This window comes from Bubalus kerabau, chromosome 9, assembly GCF_029407905.1.
Source record: "Bubalus kerabau isolate K-KA32 ecotype Philippines breed swamp buffalo chromosome 9, PCC_UOA_SB_1v2, whole genome shotgun sequence".
Taxonomy (NCBI): domain Eukaryota; kingdom Metazoa; phylum Chordata; class Mammalia; order Artiodactyla; family Bovidae; genus Bubalus; species Bubalus kerabau.
In genome coordinates this window covers 68,397,667-68,417,028 of record NC_073632.1, presented here as the reverse complement: position 1 = coordinate 68,417,028, position 19,362 = coordinate 68,397,667, and the positions used below count along the sequence as shown (strand labels likewise).

At 46.5% G+C, this 19,362-nt stretch overlaps 1 protein-coding gene across 3 annotated transcripts in view; it reads right to left on the bottom strand.

Annotated features, from left to right (window-relative positions):
• Window positions 1-19,362, bottom strand: part of MDN1 (midasin AAA ATPase 1) — a 141,290-nt gene that overhangs the window by 31,412 nt on the left and 90,516 nt on the right. For all 3 annotated transcript variants that reach the window (XM_055535485.1, XM_055535486.1, XM_055535487.1), the window contains exons 56-75: window positions 19,016-19,226; window positions 18,414-18,645; window positions 18,017-18,143; window positions 16,897-17,067; window positions 15,091-15,305; window positions 14,332-14,719; window positions 13,224-13,333; window positions 11,915-12,620; window positions 10,582-10,743; window positions 9,885-10,155; window positions 8,598-8,833; window positions 7,941-8,036; window positions 7,182-7,276; window positions 6,801-6,922; window positions 6,098-6,244; window positions 5,157-5,266; window positions 4,471-4,544; window positions 3,796-3,994; window positions 2,301-2,460; window positions 105-251 (exon numbers count right to left, since the gene is read on the bottom strand). In XM_055535485.1, coding sequence (XP_055391460.1) covers window positions 105-251; window positions 2,301-2,460; window positions 3,796-3,994; window positions 4,471-4,544; window positions 5,157-5,266; window positions 6,098-6,244; window positions 6,801-6,922; window positions 7,182-7,276; window positions 7,941-8,036; window positions 8,598-8,833; window positions 9,885-10,155; window positions 10,582-10,743; window positions 11,915-12,620; window positions 13,224-13,333; window positions 14,332-14,719; window positions 15,091-15,305; window positions 16,897-17,067; window positions 18,017-18,143; window positions 18,414-18,645; window positions 19,016-19,226 — 3,979 coding nt within the window. The remainder of the gene's footprint in view (window positions 1-104; window positions 252-2,300; window positions 2,461-3,795; window positions 3,995-4,470; window positions 4,545-5,156; window positions 5,267-6,097; window positions 6,245-6,800; window positions 6,923-7,181; window positions 7,277-7,940; window positions 8,037-8,597; window positions 8,834-9,884; window positions 10,156-10,581; window positions 10,744-11,914; window positions 12,621-13,223; window positions 13,334-14,331; window positions 14,720-15,090; window positions 15,306-16,896; window positions 17,068-18,016; window positions 18,144-18,413; window positions 18,646-19,015; window positions 19,227-19,362) is intronic.

Below are 19,362 nucleotides of genomic sequence, written 5' to 3'. Positions count from 1 at the left end.
CACTATCTCAACTATCTCTACAAAGTTTCCCCGAATCAGCCGTGTTATTTTGCTTCCTAAAAGCAGATGAGTATACTCCACTGAGTTTTCAGTGAAAACTGTACCAGTTTTTGTCAGGTGTTTAAAGAGGTCTGCTAAAGCTCGCTGCTTCTGCATGAGAATGTGCTTGGCTTCCGACCGCTGCTTCTCCTTCTCTGCAGAGGGGTCCACCTTTAAGCTCTGAAGCTCACTCATAAAGGAGATTACTTCGCCTGTAGGGAAGACAAGGGAGAAACATGGAAATCCCCAGGAATTCTTAATATATTCAGATTACCCAAGACCAAGGACATTTTGGAAACAAACACCAAGTGTCATTCATCTTTATATCTAACAGCCCTCAGCACTGGTAAATTCTCAATAACAACTGATGACATGCATGACAAGAGAAAAATCGGAAACAATCTATCTTGACAACAAACAACCCAAATAAAAGTAGCTAATCTTTTTATCCAGGGGTTTTATAATCAGTCAAGCAAAAAAACACTTATTGAACATGGATTATGTGCCATGATTTACACTAGGAACTGTAAAACACTTGAATAAACTTCCCATAGCTACAACATGAACTGAGCTTCTATGCTGTACCATGTGCTTCGAAAACATTCTTTTAACCTGTACAGCTCCAGAACTTCTTTGTAGCCACTCTAAGAGGCTCAGAAAGTCTAGTCATTTTCCAAAGGCCATTCAGCTACAGAGCAGACTTGAAGCCAGGACTTGAACCCTGGCTGAACTGACTCCAATGCCCAGATTCTTTCTCTGCCTTCCTGAGTAGCCACAGGAACCGAGAACACGAAGGTGCTGTCAATCTGCCACAGGCAGTGTCATGTCCTGCCAAGTCCATGCCGAAGTCCTCATCTCCCAGGACCTCAGAATACGACTGTGTTTAGAGATGGGGCCTTTAAGGAGCCCATGAAGGTAAAAGGCTGCCTTGTATGTGGACTCTAATCTAATATGGCTGGAAACCTTAATAGAGGAGACAGGGACACAGAAAAGGCATCTACAAGCCAAGGAGAGAGCCTCAGAAAAAACCAACCCTGCTGACACTCTAATCTTGGACTTTCAGTCTCCAGAACTGTGAGAAAATCAATTTCTATTGTTTAAACCACCCAAGACGTGGCACAGCTGCCCCTTGAACAACATGGGTTTGAACTGTGTGGGTCCACTTACATGCAAGTTTTTTTTTTTTTTTTCAATAGTAAATACCACAGGGCTTACACGAGCCTGAGTTGAATGAATTCATGGATGTGGAACCATGGACACAGATGACCGACTCTAAGTGACACTTGGATTTCCCAGCTTGTGAAGGGGCGGTCAGCTGTACTTTGCTAAGGCAGCCTGAGCAGACGAACGCAGGCGGTCTAGCCCGTCAGGTGAGAGCCCACACACTGCACACAGCCAGCACAGCCGGCAAGAGAGGTCGCTGTGCGTCTCCCAAAGGGCACACCTGGGATTTGTAGGCCATTCACCCCCATCATTAGGCACAGGCAGGCAGGTTATCTTGAAAAATGGATATTAGGCTATTACTCTAACAAGTTGGTTTTTACTTTATTTATCTGGCTGTGCCAGGTCTTAATTGCAGTATGTGGGACCTAGTTCCCTGACCAGGGATCGAATCTGGGTCCCCTGCATTGGGAGCACAGAGCCTTAAACACTGGACCGCCAGGCAAGTCCCGCTAGCAAGTTTTTTTTTTTCTTTTTAAATATATTCCTGAGGTCAGACCGCAGCCTTACTGGAGAAGGACCAGCTTGACTGTGACCCCACACTCACTGGGGCTGGGTAGAGGTGGAGGAAGTAGTGAAAGGCTGCCAAGGGCCCAAACAGTCTATTAAGTTCTGGATCCCCTTTCCCAGCCATTGCTGATACACTGCAGAGTAAGAACAACCAGGGAGACAAGATTGCTATGGCTCTCTGAAGTGCAAGGAAAAAGAGGGACTGTGGATGAACTTTTCTTCTCCTTTAACTCAAGAGAGACAACATTTTGAGAGGTGGTGATGGCATCCAGACTCTAGGAAACCCTTCACTCATGTCCCTGACCAGGAAGAGCCGATGTGGACAAGGCTGCTGTAGAGAATGGCTAACACTGCACAATGACCATCTGTGGGGTCTCAGCTGACTGTCTGGGTTTTGGCTGGTTTGTAACCCACTTGCTTATTCAATTACCTGCTCTATACTACTAGGACACAGGTAATTAATTCCAGCCTTCCTAGGCCACCGGGGATACTTCAGAAAGAAAGCCTCCTCAGTCTGGGCATGCACCCACCGGTGAACTGGTCGAGGCCCTCCACGAGGCGGGGCAGGGGGCTTCCCTGGATGAGCGTTAGGCACATCTTCCTCAAGCGTTTCAGGAGTTTCGGCAAGCGACGCAGAAGGGCCCCCTCCGAGGGGAGAGGGGCACCCAGACACTGCTCTGGAACAGCAGCCTGTGAGATAGAGCACAACAGTCATGGTACACCCCCATGCAGGTGCCGAATTAAATGTCATGCCTTCCACATACCCAGCTCAGCAACAGGAAGCTCCCCTTGCCCCATCTCTGAAGTCCCACAAGAATAAATAAAACACCACCAAAGGTAAAACAGCATGTGCCTCAGGTGCTTAGCAGAGTATGGAGCTGGTGTGCAAGGTCCCCGTCAGGGAAGCCCCCAACCCCACTGCCCCCAGCGCTGCCTTCTGCGCTTGTCATGAGAGGCCGTCCTGCTCCCTGAAAGCAGGGCTGGGCAGCGTAACTGCTGCCTCTGAGATAACGTGCAACGCTATGCTTCTCAGACACACAGGCAGGGCTAACCTGACCACCAAATCCTACTTCAGCCACCGTCTCCCATCACCCTCTAATTCCTGACACTTCAAATACTAGGATCCAGATACTAGGGAAGGCAGCAGATGAAAGGAAACTAGGCAAAGGGAAAAGCTTTTGTCTGTCGGGGCCACGGTTTTACTACTTTTTTTTCCTGAGGAATCCTGAAATTCTTAACTCAATAACAAAAAAATTTGATTAGCATTATGAGCGGTGAGGTGATGAATACAATCAAAAGAAGATAAATTTGGCAGCCATATCATATGTGTGCAGCCATATCACAGCTGGACGCTCAATTTCTACTAAGCTTTCTGAACTATTAAAATATTTAACACAGCTTGAAGAATTGCATTGCTAACTCTCTAGACCCAGCGTGGAAAGCACAACATGATGGCAAAAGCCATCACGAGTGCTCCCCACACCCAGTGACTCTGCAGCAGGGACACCCTCCTGTCACAGACCCGCTCACCCAAGGTCTTGATAACTGTTTCCATTTTCAGGAATTTGGTAAGCCAGTTCTTAAGTCTTGGTACTTGAAACTGGCCGTGATGGAAGTTCACACATTTCCACACCATGGTCATCAGCAACCACTTCAAGCAGCACGTCACTACACACAGTCACTCCTAGTGTGTGCAGCAGCCTCGTCACGTGGGATCCCAAAGGCAGCTTCCATGCCCTATTCCTAAGCTGATGCTTTAAATCTTCGCTTACGGGTAAGTGAACTGTTCATAGATAAGTATATTGGTTTTTTACACAAGCCTATGTTAAGCTTCCAGCATGAGGATTAACACTTTTTGCCTTACTAGGCAGTAGGGTCAGAAAGACAAACACCACACCACTAGCCCAAAGAGGAAGATTTCAAAGGCATTCCCTCACCTAGCTCTAAAGGCACATCTCCTACAGAAAGCACAGACTCCGTCCGACCAGCTCAGGAAGAAGCAAACACCATCCCGCGAGCTAATACCTGCGCAGCTGCTGGCCGGGCTAACAGGGTCTCCCTCAGCACCCTGTTCAGACTCTGAATGGGGGACTCCTCACTTGTGGTGGCACCTGTCGGCCTTGGCAAAGAGTCCGGCTGCTCCTCCTCATCTCCCTCCACCAGGGATGACCGGCAGGGTTCGCTCAGGACGGCTTCAAATTTCTTCATGAATTTAAAGAGGGTTCTGGCCCCCAGGTAATGGGAGATAAGGGCAGGGAAAAGTAAAAATGGAAAAGTGAGGAAATATGTAAATGACATAATGCATACACAGGCAACTTAATAACTTGTACCTCTAGTATACAACGAGTGTCCTAGAAATTCATAACCTTTTGGGTTTTTTTTAAAGGAAAAAGCATGGCAGATATTCTAATCTCAACTGAAGCCAGGAATGGTGCGATCACTTGGCTGAAGGTGAGCAGGTGGCAGAGGACTCGACCTTCAGCAGCACACAGCCCACTCTGCCTCCAGACACATCAGTTCCTCCAGCACTGAGACTGCTTTGGGTGGGAGGGGTCGTGCTGTGCAGCCAGCAGAACAGTCTAGTGTTTTTTTAGCAAGTTTAAGGTAGCACAAGTCAGGCCTTTGTAACAATGTAGTCATGCTGTCTACCATTCAAAAATTCTGAGTTTTGGCCACTCCCTGTTTTAAAAGATGAATTACCTGTGTGTCTTTTCCACAGACTGCTTAATAGACCAGAAGCTGACATCATTCCACTTGGATATCTTAACAAATTCCTGTAAGATAAATGAAGCTCAAGGAAGGGCTTTACAAAGGTGGTGTCATTCTGTTTCTTTCTAGATCACCCGTGTGATGACCAGAGCTCTCTTCATCCCTAACACAGGACGGTGTGTCAGTGAACAAGTAAGACAAGTCTAATAAAGGGACATGTGTTTGTCTCAAACGGATGGAAAAAAGTGCTGCTACAATCAGTACGTCACTGTGTACTCTAGCATAAACCGGCCTTGGTTCCACAACCACTGAAAGTATCAAATACAGGATTCTCATTACTCGCCAGCACCGCCACAGCCCACAGACCGACACCAGGTGGCGCTCCTCTGAGGTGGAAGAGGGAGCCACCCACCGGCTGCGACTGGGGAAGGGGCCCTAACAGTCCTCCTAGGCGCCTCTGATGGGTGCCACCCCATGGAACCCTCACACACGTGGCCAGGGCACCAATGGAGCCAATGCCGCAAAACGCAAAACCTGCCATCCTGCTTGGCTGCTGCTATGCTTCCCTCCGTTCCTCAGAGCCCCTGTTTCACTGTTAATCGGATTAAAAACAGAACTGAGAAAGAATTTGCTGCTTTTGTTCTCCCAAGAGTGATTATGACTGCTGTTCATCTTACTTTAAGCTCTTTTTCCAGTGGGGAACGAAGCTCCACAATTTTGGCCTGGACCCGGTTGAAGAATTGCTTGTAATAATGGTACAAGTTCCACAGAACACTGCAAAGTGCATCTGGAAGAAAGGAAATGAAAACACCACACGTGCTGCTGGCTTCTCCCTCGGGGCTGCACACTCCCTCGTTACTCTCTGGGCCACGACATCACAGCAGAGCACCCAGAGATTACATGACAGCTCGTCGGGGAGCCAGGCTTTGCGGTTCCCAGAGATGCAGGCTGCCAACACTACCCCTATTTTTTTCATTTCAGTCTGCAGTGGATATTTTCTTCAGTCGCACTTTTGTTCTTAAAGAAGGCATACTCCAATGTTCTACCAAACTCACAATTTCCAACTCTTTCTCAGAATCTTACTGTAAAGTCAGCAGAAACTAAGTGTGTTTTGAAAGATGGCATATTAAGAGCTCACCTTGACTACTCCTTCACGTAAAACTATACCTTCCAGTGACACTTTTATCTAAACTGCTGTGGTCAGGGATGGTAACTGACAGTAGAAGTTTTATGTGCAGTTGTTTGATATGTGGCAGTGCTCTCCTGAGATCAAAGAACCTAATTATAGCCTGGATCAAGCAGAAGCTTAGCGGGACATATGCACCGTCTAGACAGACAGACATGCTGCCTCAACATGCCAGCTTCTAGGATCTGCATCTGTTGATTTACCGCTGCCACAGTTCACTAGCCAGGGATTCAATTATAACCAGTCTGCACTTGATTTCAGTGGTTTTCTCTTTATCTCACCTGAATCACATTATAGTAAAAGACAACTGAAAGTGTCTTGTTTAAAACCTGGTATGCAATAAGACACCTGTCTCACGAATTCAAAGCCTAATCATTTTAACAGCATAGGGTAAAATTAAAAAATTTTTTACACACATATGTATATCCTTACCTTTTCCTTCGACTTGTGGCATCAGCAAGACATGACAATGGAAAACCAGTAACATCTGAAGTCGTATGTGGAACTCCCCCAGTGAGGATCCTTCAATAAATGCTTGTAATGTGCTGACCAGCAACATCAGGGTCATCTGTTTGTCATCTTTAGAGAGTCAAAGAGGAAAACACACGTGTGTCTGCAACCATCACTCCATGTCATATTGCACACAGTCTTCTATGAGATCCCCGAGGGACACCAGTTAACGTGACGCTTGGATCGAGGACCACAGCTACATTTCAAGCTGCACTAGCAGTATATGTGAAATGCACGCATGGCAAACGAGGAATTATGAGGCCCTTGTTCTAAGCATGAGATAAAACCCTTTTAACTCAAGCATTGTAACTACCACCTACCATGATAGAAACTTCCTCTCTGACTTGTCTCATGGACACAGAGAAGAAGGAAATCTTATCTTACGACTAGCTCTCTGGACTCTGGATAAGTCACTTTAGCCTCTCTGACTGTCATCATTATTCTCAGTAAGAGAAGAACTACCCAGCTTTTTCGGCTGACCTCTTGGGAACACTAGCAGTCACTTAACACATCCTGCGTGAAAGCAGTGGGTGGAGGACAAGGGAGCAGTAAATCCCAGACTCTGCAGCACTGCAAGCTTAGCCTGGACCCTCTACATAAGCAGGGAATTCACATCAGGTGTTACCTTCCTGTTCCTCTGTTTGTTCCTGCATGTGCTTCTCCAGCATCTGGTAGATGGAGAACCAATGCTTGGTGGATTTCTCAGTGTGGCGCTTCATGGTATTATCCAAACTCATGGACCAACAGCTGAAATGTGGGAGGAGAGACAAGGAGGCATGTAAGGAAACCCATTCAAATATGTGAAACCTCGGAGGCAGGAGCTAAATATTCACAATTCTCTCCTCCTAAATGAAGATGGAGAAGCTGCCAGTCTGCTGCCTCAGAATGCATGCTGTTGTCTGGTCTCCAGCTGACACATGACATCAACTCTGAAGAAACAACCTATCCAAAGACCATGTCCCTACAATGTAAGTTCAGGAGGGGGAGTGACAAATGAATCACTCACTTCAGTTCCAGTTTACGCCAACGGATGATCAACTGACTGACCAAATCAAGATGTTTCCGCAGAGACAGGGCTCGACTTGCATTCTCCTCCCAATCCTGACAAGACACAGAAGAAATTCACTACAGCCATTATTCAGTCCCTTGATCACCTCCTCCCTCACGAATATCCTTAACTTTTCTTAAGCAAAGACCACTGGGACCTTAAACAACCTCTATACTGATGTACCAGGTGGCGCTAGCAGTACAGAACCCACCTGCCAATGCAGGAGACATAAGAGACATGGGTTTGATCCCTGGATCAGGAAGATCTCTTGGAGGAGGAAATGGCAACCCACTCCAGTAGTCTTGCCTGGGAAATTCCATGGACAGAGGAGCCTAGTGGGCTTCAGTCCATAGGGTCACAAAGAGTCGGATATGACTGAAGCAACTGAGCATGCATGCATGCACCAATGCATAACCATCCTGCTTATCCAGCTTGGAGAGCTTTCTGGTTACCTGACGAAGAACCTCCAGCTGAGCAAATAGCACAGGATTTGGAGACCTGAGTCTGAATCTCTGTATTGTTAGTCACATGACCCCCTTAAAGTCCAGAGCCCTAATCTGAAAATCAGGGGAGCACCAGCCACTGCAGAGGCTATGAGAGAACTGAGGGGGTGAAGAGTACAGACACCCAGCCAGTCTGAAGGCCAACTGGAACAATAAGAGAATCTCTTCAGTTGATGACAAACTTAAATGAGGACCAGAGAGAGAATCCTCTTACCTGTGCCTTTGCCAGAAGGATCTCTAAGCCATTCAGGAACTTTGAGATGGGGCTGGAAAGTGGGAAACTACAGATTCGGTCCATTACAACCAGCAGCTGCAGGGGGCAGAGAAAAAGATCTGGGCATGCTCACGGACTATCAATTGCCCACAGTCACAGGGTACTGAAGATGGGCCTGTTTCACGCAAAGGCCCTGCTTCACAAGCACCCATGGATGCTGTGGGTAAAACTCTAGGGCTGCGGATCCTGCCCAAGATAAACACTTTCTCTGCTGTATTACTCTGGAAGTGAGACTGAGTTTGAGAAGGTCATTGCTATTATTACTCTGTTATAAGTTATTACAGAATTAGCTGAAGATCACAGAGCAAGGGTCTGAGTTAAAACTACCAAGCTTGAAAGAGCCAGACCCTTGTTTACATAAGGATGTGTCTGAATAAAGAGCAATGCAGCAGCATTTTATACGTGGATGGCAAACCCTGAGCAACAGATAAAGTAAGTGGAACCTCAAACACCATTCACAAGCAGCATTACAAATGTGAATATTCATCCTACAGGAAACAGTGCCTCCTTGAACCGTGTTCTGTAAAACCTATGTCACCACTGTGCAAGTCAATGCACCTGGGACAATGAGAAGCGGCCTCCCCACCACCGCCCTACCTGCTCAAGCGCTGGGTGCTCCGGCCAATCCTGCAGCAGCCGGTGAACAGCCACTGAGAAGCCTTGAAGCACGGGCTGGCAGTGCCGAGCTTCTGGGATGTTGGGGTGATGGTAGAAGTCATAGGGCCCGTCAGGCTTCACCATCAGGTCTGAGGTCGCTTCCCCAAAGAGAGTGTTATGGGACAGGGTGCAGGCCAAAAGCTGGCTGCCCAAGAGCTGGTCATTCAGCTCAACTCCTGTGAAGTTATTAACAAGATCACAGTCAAGTTGGTGTTAAGTTACAAAGACGTTAGAAACATACTCGGAAACTAAGAATGACTGGGACTGAATGAAGCAGACATTGTAATGCCATTCACCCCCAAAGCAACACAAGCCCAGGAGACTGTGACTCTGATAATAAGTGGTCACCAAAACCTGCCAAGTTTCAGGATACACAGATACTGCCTCCACATAATCAAAGAGGGTGCAGTTTGGATTGAAGGATTCAAATTCCCAGTTTTGGGGGCTCTTCTTGGCAGAAATGAAAGCTTCCTTCCTACTTAAACCATGGTGTTTTGTTTTCATGAGATATAGAGGCAGAATGAAAGCTTCCTTCCTACTTGCATGGAGCAAATCATGAGGTTATGTAGGAAACTGCATCAAACCATACCCTGTGAAATTAATTTCTGAGTTCCCAGGCTACTCCCAGCAATACATGACTTCATTAGAAAAGCACCAAAGTTGTTAGAGGGAAATTAGAAATAATGTGGAGAAACAAGACCATTAAAACTAATAGCGTATCCTTACTTTCTTAATCCCTTTAACCCAAAGTATTCAAAGGATGAGAAACCATGGTTATGGCAGAATTTTAAATTGATTTTGGAATTAGCTTTAAGTCCCTTAAGTTAAGGAAACGCCATCAATTCGAACTTAGAAAAACAGGGAGGTAACAGTTTTAATTGTTCCAGAAGCAGCAATCACATCGACTCATTCTGATTTCCCAAGAGCTAAAGAGAAGTAACGGAGAAGGCAATGGCACCCCACTCCAGCACTCTTGCCTGGAAAATTCCATGGATGAAGGAGCCTGGTGGGCCGCAGTCCATGGGGTCGCTAAGAGTCGGACACGACTGAGCGACTTCACTTTCACTTTTTACTTTCATGCATTGGAGAAGGAAATGGCAGCCCACTCCAGTGTTCTTGCCTGGAGAATCCCAGGGACGGGGCAGCCTCATGGGCTGCCGTCTATGGGGTCACACAGTCGGGCACAACTGAAGCGACTTAGCAGCAAAGAGAAGTAAACCACCATACCCATCAGCGGGTAGAAGTATGTCACGAGAGATGCCCCTGTCTGGTAGCAGGACAGAAACAGGCTGAGGTAGTGCTCTGTCCCGTGGGGTGGCGGACTCTGCTGGTACCAGAGGGACCGGGCGAAGCCGAGGCACAGCTGCTGGTGGATGCGCATCACAGCCTGCATGGAGCTCTGTGACAGGACGGCAGGGCCAGGGGTGGCCTCCTCTTCTTGCCCACCTGAAGGTCCCTTCTCCTCTAATGTGGGTTCTACCAATATATCTGCAAAGTCCTATAAATAACATTAGAGCAATTGAACTTATGAAAATCAAAATCCAGTTCTGATCAGACTAAAAGCAATGGGGAGGGATGGAGTGTGAATGATCAAGAAGATGAAGTAGCAAATAATGCACATTAAGAAGTTATTTTAAAAATTACAAAATCATTCAAAAGGAATGTAACAGCACCTAACAAGGTGTTGCAGTCAGTTATAGAGTAAATCCTAAGAGTTTTCATCACAAGGAAAAAAAATTTTCTTTTATTATGGGTGTTCACTATACTTATTGTGGTAATCGCATAGAAGTCAGATCCTTATGCCGAGCACCTTACACTCAAACAGTGCTGTGTGTTAATTGTATCTCAGTAAAACTGGAAGGGGGAAAAAAACCCCAACCATTCACAGGTGAGGTGTGTGGCAGCAGGGGAGCACACTGCCCACCTTCTCGTGCAGTGGGAACTGGCTCCTGAAGGCCCGCTCTTCCTCCTCCTCCTCGCTCAGGGCTGTCCTGGGGGTCCTGCCCCGGTATCTGTACAGGCTGCTTTCCTGCTCCGCCTTCTCCTGGGCTATGCGTTCCTGCTCGTCCCACTCATTGATGATTTCCTGAAAAATCACACATTCCAGCAGAAGCTTATTTGCCTGTGCTCAGGCACTTATAGTGAACAAAGGCAGAATTTGTTATCTCTTTATTTCCCATGAAAACAAAACACCAGGGTTCAAAAACAGATAAATGACAATGTCCAAGAAACTAAATTCCATGTAGCAGAGAGTAAATGGGCTTTGTTTTCAAACCATGTATCTGTAGCAAAATGATTTTCCTAAATTCTCCCTTGCTGTATTGTTACAATTTTGCAGGTGTGAAAATCTGCAGGACTGGGGACCTGCTGTGAGGCGTGGGTGGTGCTCTGTATTAGGGGTCAGCAAAGTGGGCATGTGATGCAGACTGCACTTGGCCAGCACCTCGGGGAGATGGATGCCCCATGGGTTCGGAAAAGAGAAAATAGACTGGGGACTGGGTGTTCCCGGGGAACCAATCAGGCAAAACGGCCATACCTTACCACACATTTCCTAAATCCCCTACTACCTCTAAAGCCCTTTAAGTATTGAGGAGGGCTGAGGACATGAGCATCCTCCGTTCAAGAAGACAGTTTGTATCAGAAGCCTAAGCAAGCAGTTAACCTTTGTCTCAGCAGTTCTGCTTTCTCGAAATTTTACCCAAAGATCTTGCTTTAAGACTTTTCTTAGAATGGCACTGGTTTGGGTTTTTTTCCTCTTCTAAATTAGCAAAAAGACTTTACATACAAATGTAAATATTTAGTGATAGGAATAAACCAATGTGCTAACAGTTCATATGGTTCACATGGCTTTAAGTGGCAGAATCTAACAATTTAGCTTATACTTATTCTTTTAACTGTCTACAATGAGAACAAATTGCTTTTGTTGGTAAGGGAGAAAAGCAGAAGTTATTTTCTTAATATTAATAAAAGTTGATATCGTCACATGGCAAAACCCATTGTAAACAAAGTCAACACCAACAAACTACGAGAGACCATCTGCAATGTGCATCAGGCACAAAGGACTGACGTCACTAATAATATTTTTTGATCTCTTACAAACAAAAAAGGCCCCGAAACCTGACAATTAAATGTGAAAAAGCAAGAAACAGCTACTTGACCCCACTCCCTAACCACACGATCTCATCTACGTTGGGCACAGCAAATGTCCTGCAGGCATGCTGCTTGTGTCCCCGGCGCCCTGCTGGAGGTGGGCTCACCTGACATGCATGTCTGAAGAGCTGCAGGGCCCGCTGGTCCAGCTCTCCCTTGCACAGCACGTGGGAGCGCAGGTATAGGAGGGCGTTCAGCAGCAGCTGTTCTCGGCTTGTGCAGGGGCTCTGGCCCTTCTCTTCCAGCTCCCGTCCTCCCGAGCGCTTGAGCGTCAGCTTGCTGAGGCCACGCAGCACCTCCTCCGACTTCACAGAGCACAGAGCGTCTGCGTGGGCATAGTAGGTAGGGAAGGCAGGGCCCACCGATGGGAAAGCCAGCAGGGATGTGGCCAGGGTCCCCAGCCTGTCTGCGCCAGCCAGGCCACCCTGGAGCGAGGCATGGACCTCGCCCGCCACCAGCCGCATGCCGTGCTGCAGCTGCAGGATGGAGGCCTGCAGTGGGGCCGTGGCGTCTGGGTACAGGGCAAACTCCTCGGCCAGCCGCCTCCGGAACTGGTGGTGCGACTGCTGCCAGGAGGCCTCCTCCTTCAAAAGGTTCTGGGCCACCTGGGCAGCCCGAGGTCCATCCGAGCGCAGGGCCTGCAGGAGCCGCGTGAGCAGATCCTGAACGGCGGTGGCCTGGGCAATGCTACTGACATAGTGGTGGATTTCCTGCACCAGGGCCTCATATGTAGGCAGCGGGGGCCGGCAGCCCTGCTTCTTGGACAGGCTGCAGATTAAGTTCTCCAGCTGATCAATTCTCTGGCGAAGCAACCTAAAGGCAAATCAACACCATATGCAAATTCCATCAGAAGCAAAATAACAAATCTAGACTGAGCTCTTGGGAAATGGAAGGCATTTCAGCTTCTGAGGCATACAATGATGAAATACTGACAATTACAATGAGAATGGATTATACATCTACAGCATTTACCGTGTGTAACCCATGTTGTCAAGCACTCTGGATGTGCATCTCATTGAAGCAGGCACTATCATCCTGCTTTTACAAACAGGGCACTGCAGTGTAAGGCACTGAGTGGTCTACCCAAGGTCTAAAGCTGGTGGAACTCAGAACCCACTAAATAGTACTTCCTAAGCTAACAGATCCCCTGGTGCCCGTCATCACACCCAACTCCTTCCACACTGAGAGCAAGTTCTGCTTTCAACCCTCCTGGCTCCAGGTAAGTCCTCCCCCTCCTTTCACAGAGTATATTTTTCCTGATTATAACTGGGACTTTGGGATCTACCTGCTAATAGAGCTCACATATGTAGAGCATAACCTCAGGTTAACACTGTAATTGCACTGCAAAATGTCTTTTTAAAAGAAGATTCTAGCTGATAGTCTCAAGTTCAAATAATCATCACTCTACAGTGTTACCTGATGTGAGGGTGAGAATGACTGAGGATGACTTCATCTTCCAGGTCTCTTCCAGTCTGCAGCTGGAATGCGAGGTTCCGGGTCTTCCACTCACACTGCAGCTGGTGTAACTAGCAGAAAAGGAGAGACTGGTCTGCTGTGCCCAGCTAGGACCAGGCCTGAGACACACAGCCCTGAGGGAGGGTCGCTCCCTGGATGGAAGGAACCTGGGTTCCTGAATGACCCAGTGGTTGGGGGGGTGGGTTCTGCTCCACTAATCTGGACCACTCACCTCAGAGCTGTCAGGTGAAAAGAAACTATCTCATTGATGCCAATGGACTACTGAATCTCTGCTACTGCAGCCTGCCCTTCACCCCAACTAATTTAATTTTCCTTCCTCAAAATATAGGTCCACTATATCACCATTTAACATACTCAGTTCCTGAGCTTGGTTGGGAGTTCAAATAGCAAGAAGTACATCATATTATCTGAATCTACCTAATTCTTGAGTTTTGGATAACAAACACCAACAGTTCAAAACCTAAGGTCTACTCATTGTTGTTTAGTCACCAAGTTGTGTCAGGTTTTTTGTGACCCCACGGACTGTAGGCCGCCAGGCTCTTCTGTCCATGAGGATCCTCCAGGCAAGAATACTGGAGTGGGTTGCCATGCCCTTCTCCAAGGGATCTTCCTAATTCAGGGATCGAACCCAGGTTTCCTGCATCTCCTGCATTGGCAGACAGATCCTTTACCACTGAGCCACCTGGGATGCCCTTAAGGAATACTATACCCTGTCTAAAGAAGTTACTCAAATCCAAATATCCAAAACTTAATCTAGGTAGAGGGATCCAGATGGTGAGGGATACTATGAGTGTCTAGGAGAGCCTATCTATCGGTGGCATATAACCAGCATGGTGGTTATATAACCCCTTGTGGTGCCTGACCCTACTCAGAGGAACCCACAGACAGGACAACACAGTCTTTAGAGCACACTCCTGGAATGTCACAGGGTAGCTTATGCACATCACCCTTCTGTGCTCTGAGCATCCAGAAGGGAGTAAAAGGAGTAATACACTAAGCAAAGCCAGCCCGTCAGGATGCAGCCCACACTCCAACCCTCCTTCCATACCTCTTCCTTGGCGTACTTGAGCTTGTACTCCCTCTTCACAGCGGGGTCAAAGCGTGCCTGGGGAAGCCAGGTCTGGATCTGGAGCAGGCCCAGGCTCACCCACAGGCTCCCACGGCGGGCTGGCTCGGGCAGGTCACCCTTGCCCTCCACCTCCCCGAACAAGTGGCGCAGAGAGGTAAGCAGGAGACACAGCAGCTCCTTGGGCAGCGCCTCTTGCCTGGCCAGGTCCCCAAGAGTCTCGCCCACGTGCTGGAAGGCCTGGCTATCCCTGAGCAGCAGCTGCCTGCAGTTGTGCACATGCGCTTGCTGCTGGGGCTCGGGGAGCAGCTCCGCCAGGCCAGCCAGATGCCGGCACAGCACCAGGCCCTGGAGCTGGGCATCAGTGCGTCTGCGGGGACAAGGGAGCACTTACTGGGGTCTGCACTGCAGTCACAGGCATTTCTTTCTTACACTAGTGTTCATCCTTCCAGAAAACAGCGAGGCAGACTACACCTGGAGATGAATTTCTATCCTCAATCTGATATGGTTTTCTAGGCACCACCCACCCTCTTGGTGACAATACACTGAGAGCTGGCAGAGGGGCTGGCCAGCTCATAGCAGTCTCTGTCATGGACTGAAAACCTGCTCCTTCAGCCAAAAAACACCTTTCCTCAACCCACTGGAAATAGCCACTATCCAAGCAAGCTCTGACCGAGGTCCCCATGACACACCCTGGAGGAAAGATGGGAGCTGTACCGTCTACCCAGGGAGAGGGGATACCTGAACTCTGCCACCACCGGGACAGCCATGTTGGTCCAGAGCATCAAGCTGACATCCCGGAGCTGCTGGCACCTCTCGACCCACTCCCCCAGGGTGACGTGCGAGGACGACAGGATGGGGAGGCCACTCACATCCCAGGGACTTGCTCTACAGCTGCTGGTCACGATCTCAATGCAGCATTTGGAGAACACAGCTCTACTGAGACTGCCGGGACCCTGAGGGAGGGGAGGAGTCAAGTTAACTTTTAAAAATTAACTAATGGGGTTTCAACAAGCAGCACTGGGGCACCTCAGGTTGTCAGGAACAGGTAACCGTCATCCTGAGACAGGACCAGACTGGCAGAGTGGGGTCGGGTGCAGTGGGCCCTTGAAGGACTCCATTCTCTATGAACGAAGAGCAGGGGTTGCTTTTGTCAAGCAGGAGAAAACCCCTCACACCTGGGCATCAGGAAGACCACGTGTGCGGCAGGGCTGGGGGCACACCGCAGAAAGGTGAGACTTGGGAGGCAGGGGAAAGTGTTGGAAGACAGACAAGCCAGAGGGACGAGCAGAGGGACAAGCCTCTGCTTCCTGGACTGTTAACCTGGGACACAGGAACAGTGTCCATGACAACAGGTTAGGGGTGAGATCCACAGGAAAGCAAACCTCGACTGCATGCAACTCTTGGTGATCCGTAAGGTTTAACACTAGAGGCTTTGATATATCTTATACTAAAGGAATCAATTTTGATATAGGAATGGAACAGAGCTGAGTCCTACACCCATGAAAACTTGTGAGAATAAACTACTGTGTCAGAAGTGGTGAAACTAGTGTTGTTAATACTGCTTTTGGATATATTTGTTTGTAGAAGATAAAAAATTTACATCCCCACCTCACAAAAGAATATTCTGATGAGACTGACATACACATAAATATGAACAAATGTTTTTAACTCTATGGGTAGTGAAGAAAGACTTATTTAAAAGCATATCAAAGCCAGAAAGTAGAAAGTGGCTGGTGTATTTGAAAACTACAAAACATGTGTGATATAAGAAAACATCTTCAAACCTGCAACACAATAGAACACTAGAAATACATTTCCAACCATGTTAGGTGAAGGTTTAATATGCATAATATATAATGAGATCTTCATTAATAAAATGACATTTAATGATCCTTTTTAAAGAAAATGGGCAATAAACATGACTGGAAAATTCAGAGAAAGAAATAAAAACAAACAATATACATATGTAAAGATGCTCTATCTCGATAAAAATCAGAGGAATACAAATTAAAACAAGTTCTAAAGTGAACGACTGGTAATAATTCAAAGTATTAATGATACCAAGTGGGGCAAAGATATGGAAACACAGGATATGAGAAGTGATCCCTACTTCATGTCTTCCCTCTTCACCATTTCCTAGCAGGAAGAGTGAAAAACAAAACCTACTTCCCTAGATGTTCTGATAACATACATAAATCTCTTTAAATGTGCAGACACTGTGGCCAAGGGTTAAATCCCAAGCCTCATCACAATCCATGGAAATAGCAGACAAGTAGACAAAGGCTTACACAAAGGTAGCTGATGCAGGGTGCTTGCTACAGGAAGCAAGAGGATAGGCAAGAAATCTCAGTGCTTATCAATAAGAAAGTGATAAAATGCTTTGCAGCACAGCAGTACAGTGGAATATCTTAGAAAGAATAAGCTGGGTGATAGGTGCAAATTTTCATGACATACTATGTGAACCAAGGAAGTAGCCTTGCTTTTGATTACACATGAGAAATTTTTTCTACCGTCAAACATTTTTATAATTTTCTGCCAACAAACCTTTAATGTGGGGTCCAGAAGAGATCTGGGTGTCTCCCTCTGCTGTTCACCAGGCAGAGGGTTCCATGTCAGCCAGTACTCTGGATGTGTGGTCACGGTGCTGCTCCAGAAAGACGTAAATGTGGAATTAAATAACTCGGACCACAAAGAGATCCTTTCTTCAGCAGTCATCTAGAGATAAAGAATTAACCAGATAAGAGAGTATTCGAGAAAGATTCTATAAATCCAGTTATAAGGTCTCTGTCTTGTAACATCATCCAGAACTAACATGGATTTAGAGATTATTAATCCTAGTGTTTCTGATTTTCTGCCACCCCAGTTATCGTAGTCACATTATTTAACCTATTTACACTTGGATAATACATGAGATCTGATTTTGTAAGAGTGCATGCTGCTGCTGCTGCTAAGTCACTTCAGTCGTGTCCAACTCTGTGCGACCCCTGAGACGGCCTCCTACCAGGCTCCTCTGTCCCTGGGATTCTCCAGGAAAGAACACTGGAGTGGGTTGCCATTTCCTTCTCCAATGCAGGAAAGTGAAAAGTGAAAGTGAAGTCGCTCAGTCATGTCCAACTCTTAGCGACCCCATGGACTGCAGCCTACCAGGCTCCTCCATCCATGGGATTTTCCAGGCAAGAGTGCTAGAGTGTGGTGCCATTGCCTTCTCCGAAGAATGCATGTGAAAATATAATTAAAATAATCACATAATTATGTATCAAAATAAATAAATAAAACATTATCCAAAAAATTTAAGGTTGTACTAATGAAGTAATAGTAACTACAATTTACCACTATTCATATTCAACAAGTTACTCTCTATGGAAGAGTAAAAAACACCGATAATACATTTTTGAGCAAATAAAATAAAAATTAGCAAATATTTTAGCCTTATTTAACTGGAAACCAAATGGAATGAAACTGTGATAAGAGCAGGAAAATGTCTAGACTATTACTGCAAAAAACATTCAAAGTTCTCCCCTTTGAAACTTAATTCAGAAAAGATTAGTTTTACAACATGCAATTTTTAAGATTATTCTGCAATGTTCTGTAACCAGTGTGCCACAGAAAATCTAATCAGTTCACAGCACAAAGGAGGCTTTTTGATTTTGACTTTGATTTTTACCTTTTGATGGTGCACTAAGGACCAAAAGTCTCGAAGCTCTTGAGGAGCAACTGGTGTGTGCTTAAGACAAAATGTGATGTGACGGCTTATCTCCTCAACTATCTGAGGCTGCTGCTGTTTGCTTGACCTGCTCAAGAAATAGAGAGGGGGAGAGAGTGAGCTGTGGGCTTTCCATGCACTGTTAGAAAACTGCCATGGAAGGGGAGATGGAACACACACAAAACAGGCAAAGAATCAAGAATTTCTGGCTTTCCAAAGTGGCAAATGACCTCCCTCTGCTTCAGCAACTACTCCCCATCAAGACAAGGCTGTGCTTTGTTTTAAATGTAGGATACACAGAATAACCTTCCAAGAAAATAAGCTGCCCCAAAGAAAAAAAACCTGAAGGATGGCTCACCTTCTCAGACAAGCCTGTGTCATAAAATCAGCTGTGACTTTATACTGCCAAAGCATAGCCAGGTATTCCATCACAGGCCACAGCTGAACACTCCTGGTGAGCTGGATTAAGGAGCTAAAATCTGGCTGTGACAGGAAGGAAGCTTCACTGTGCTTCTTCTCCAGAAAACCAAGTGAAATTCCTCTGGCTTTTAGTTCTAAATGCTGAGCATTCACAAGATTCTTCAATGCCTCTGGACAAAAAGATACACAGCAGTCAGTGGTCAGGCTCAGATTTCCAACAGCCAGTTATGTGACTATGAACTTGAGTTCAACTTCACCTGCGTTTGAGTTTCTCATGTGTTAAATAATGCTATTAATACCTGCACAATTCCAATGACAGAATTAAATAATGTATGTAAAGTTTAACCCTATGCCTGACACTTATTTAGTGATCGCTATAATATACGATGGGGTGCGGTGGGGGGGGGGGAGGGGATAGAAGGAGAAGGATATCTAAGGGAGAACTTTTTAAAACTTACTGACAAAGAAAAAGAAAAAAAAAAACAACAACTTATTGGCTGCAGAGGACATGCTTAGAACCACTGTCAGCTAGCCACACACCTGAATCGACATCTTCCAGAATATTAGCTCGGAGGACCAACCCCCAGGCCCGGAGGAGACTTTTCTTTAATGTCCCTTCAGATGCAACCACTTGGAGCCGTCTAATGTCTTCCTGCCATCCACTATCCCCAAGAGCAGGCATCCACTCTCTGATGGTAAGAGCTTTGTTAAAGACCTTCAGCTGTGAAAAACACTCTACGACCAGCTCGTCCTGAAACAATAAAACCCAGGAGAGCCTATTACAGAGGAGAAAAATGGTTTTCTTTAGAAGCCTATTCATGTCTGAAAAAGTTTTTATGTTTCCTCGATGCTTCTACAAACATAAAGTTGGTTTACTCCTGTTGCTC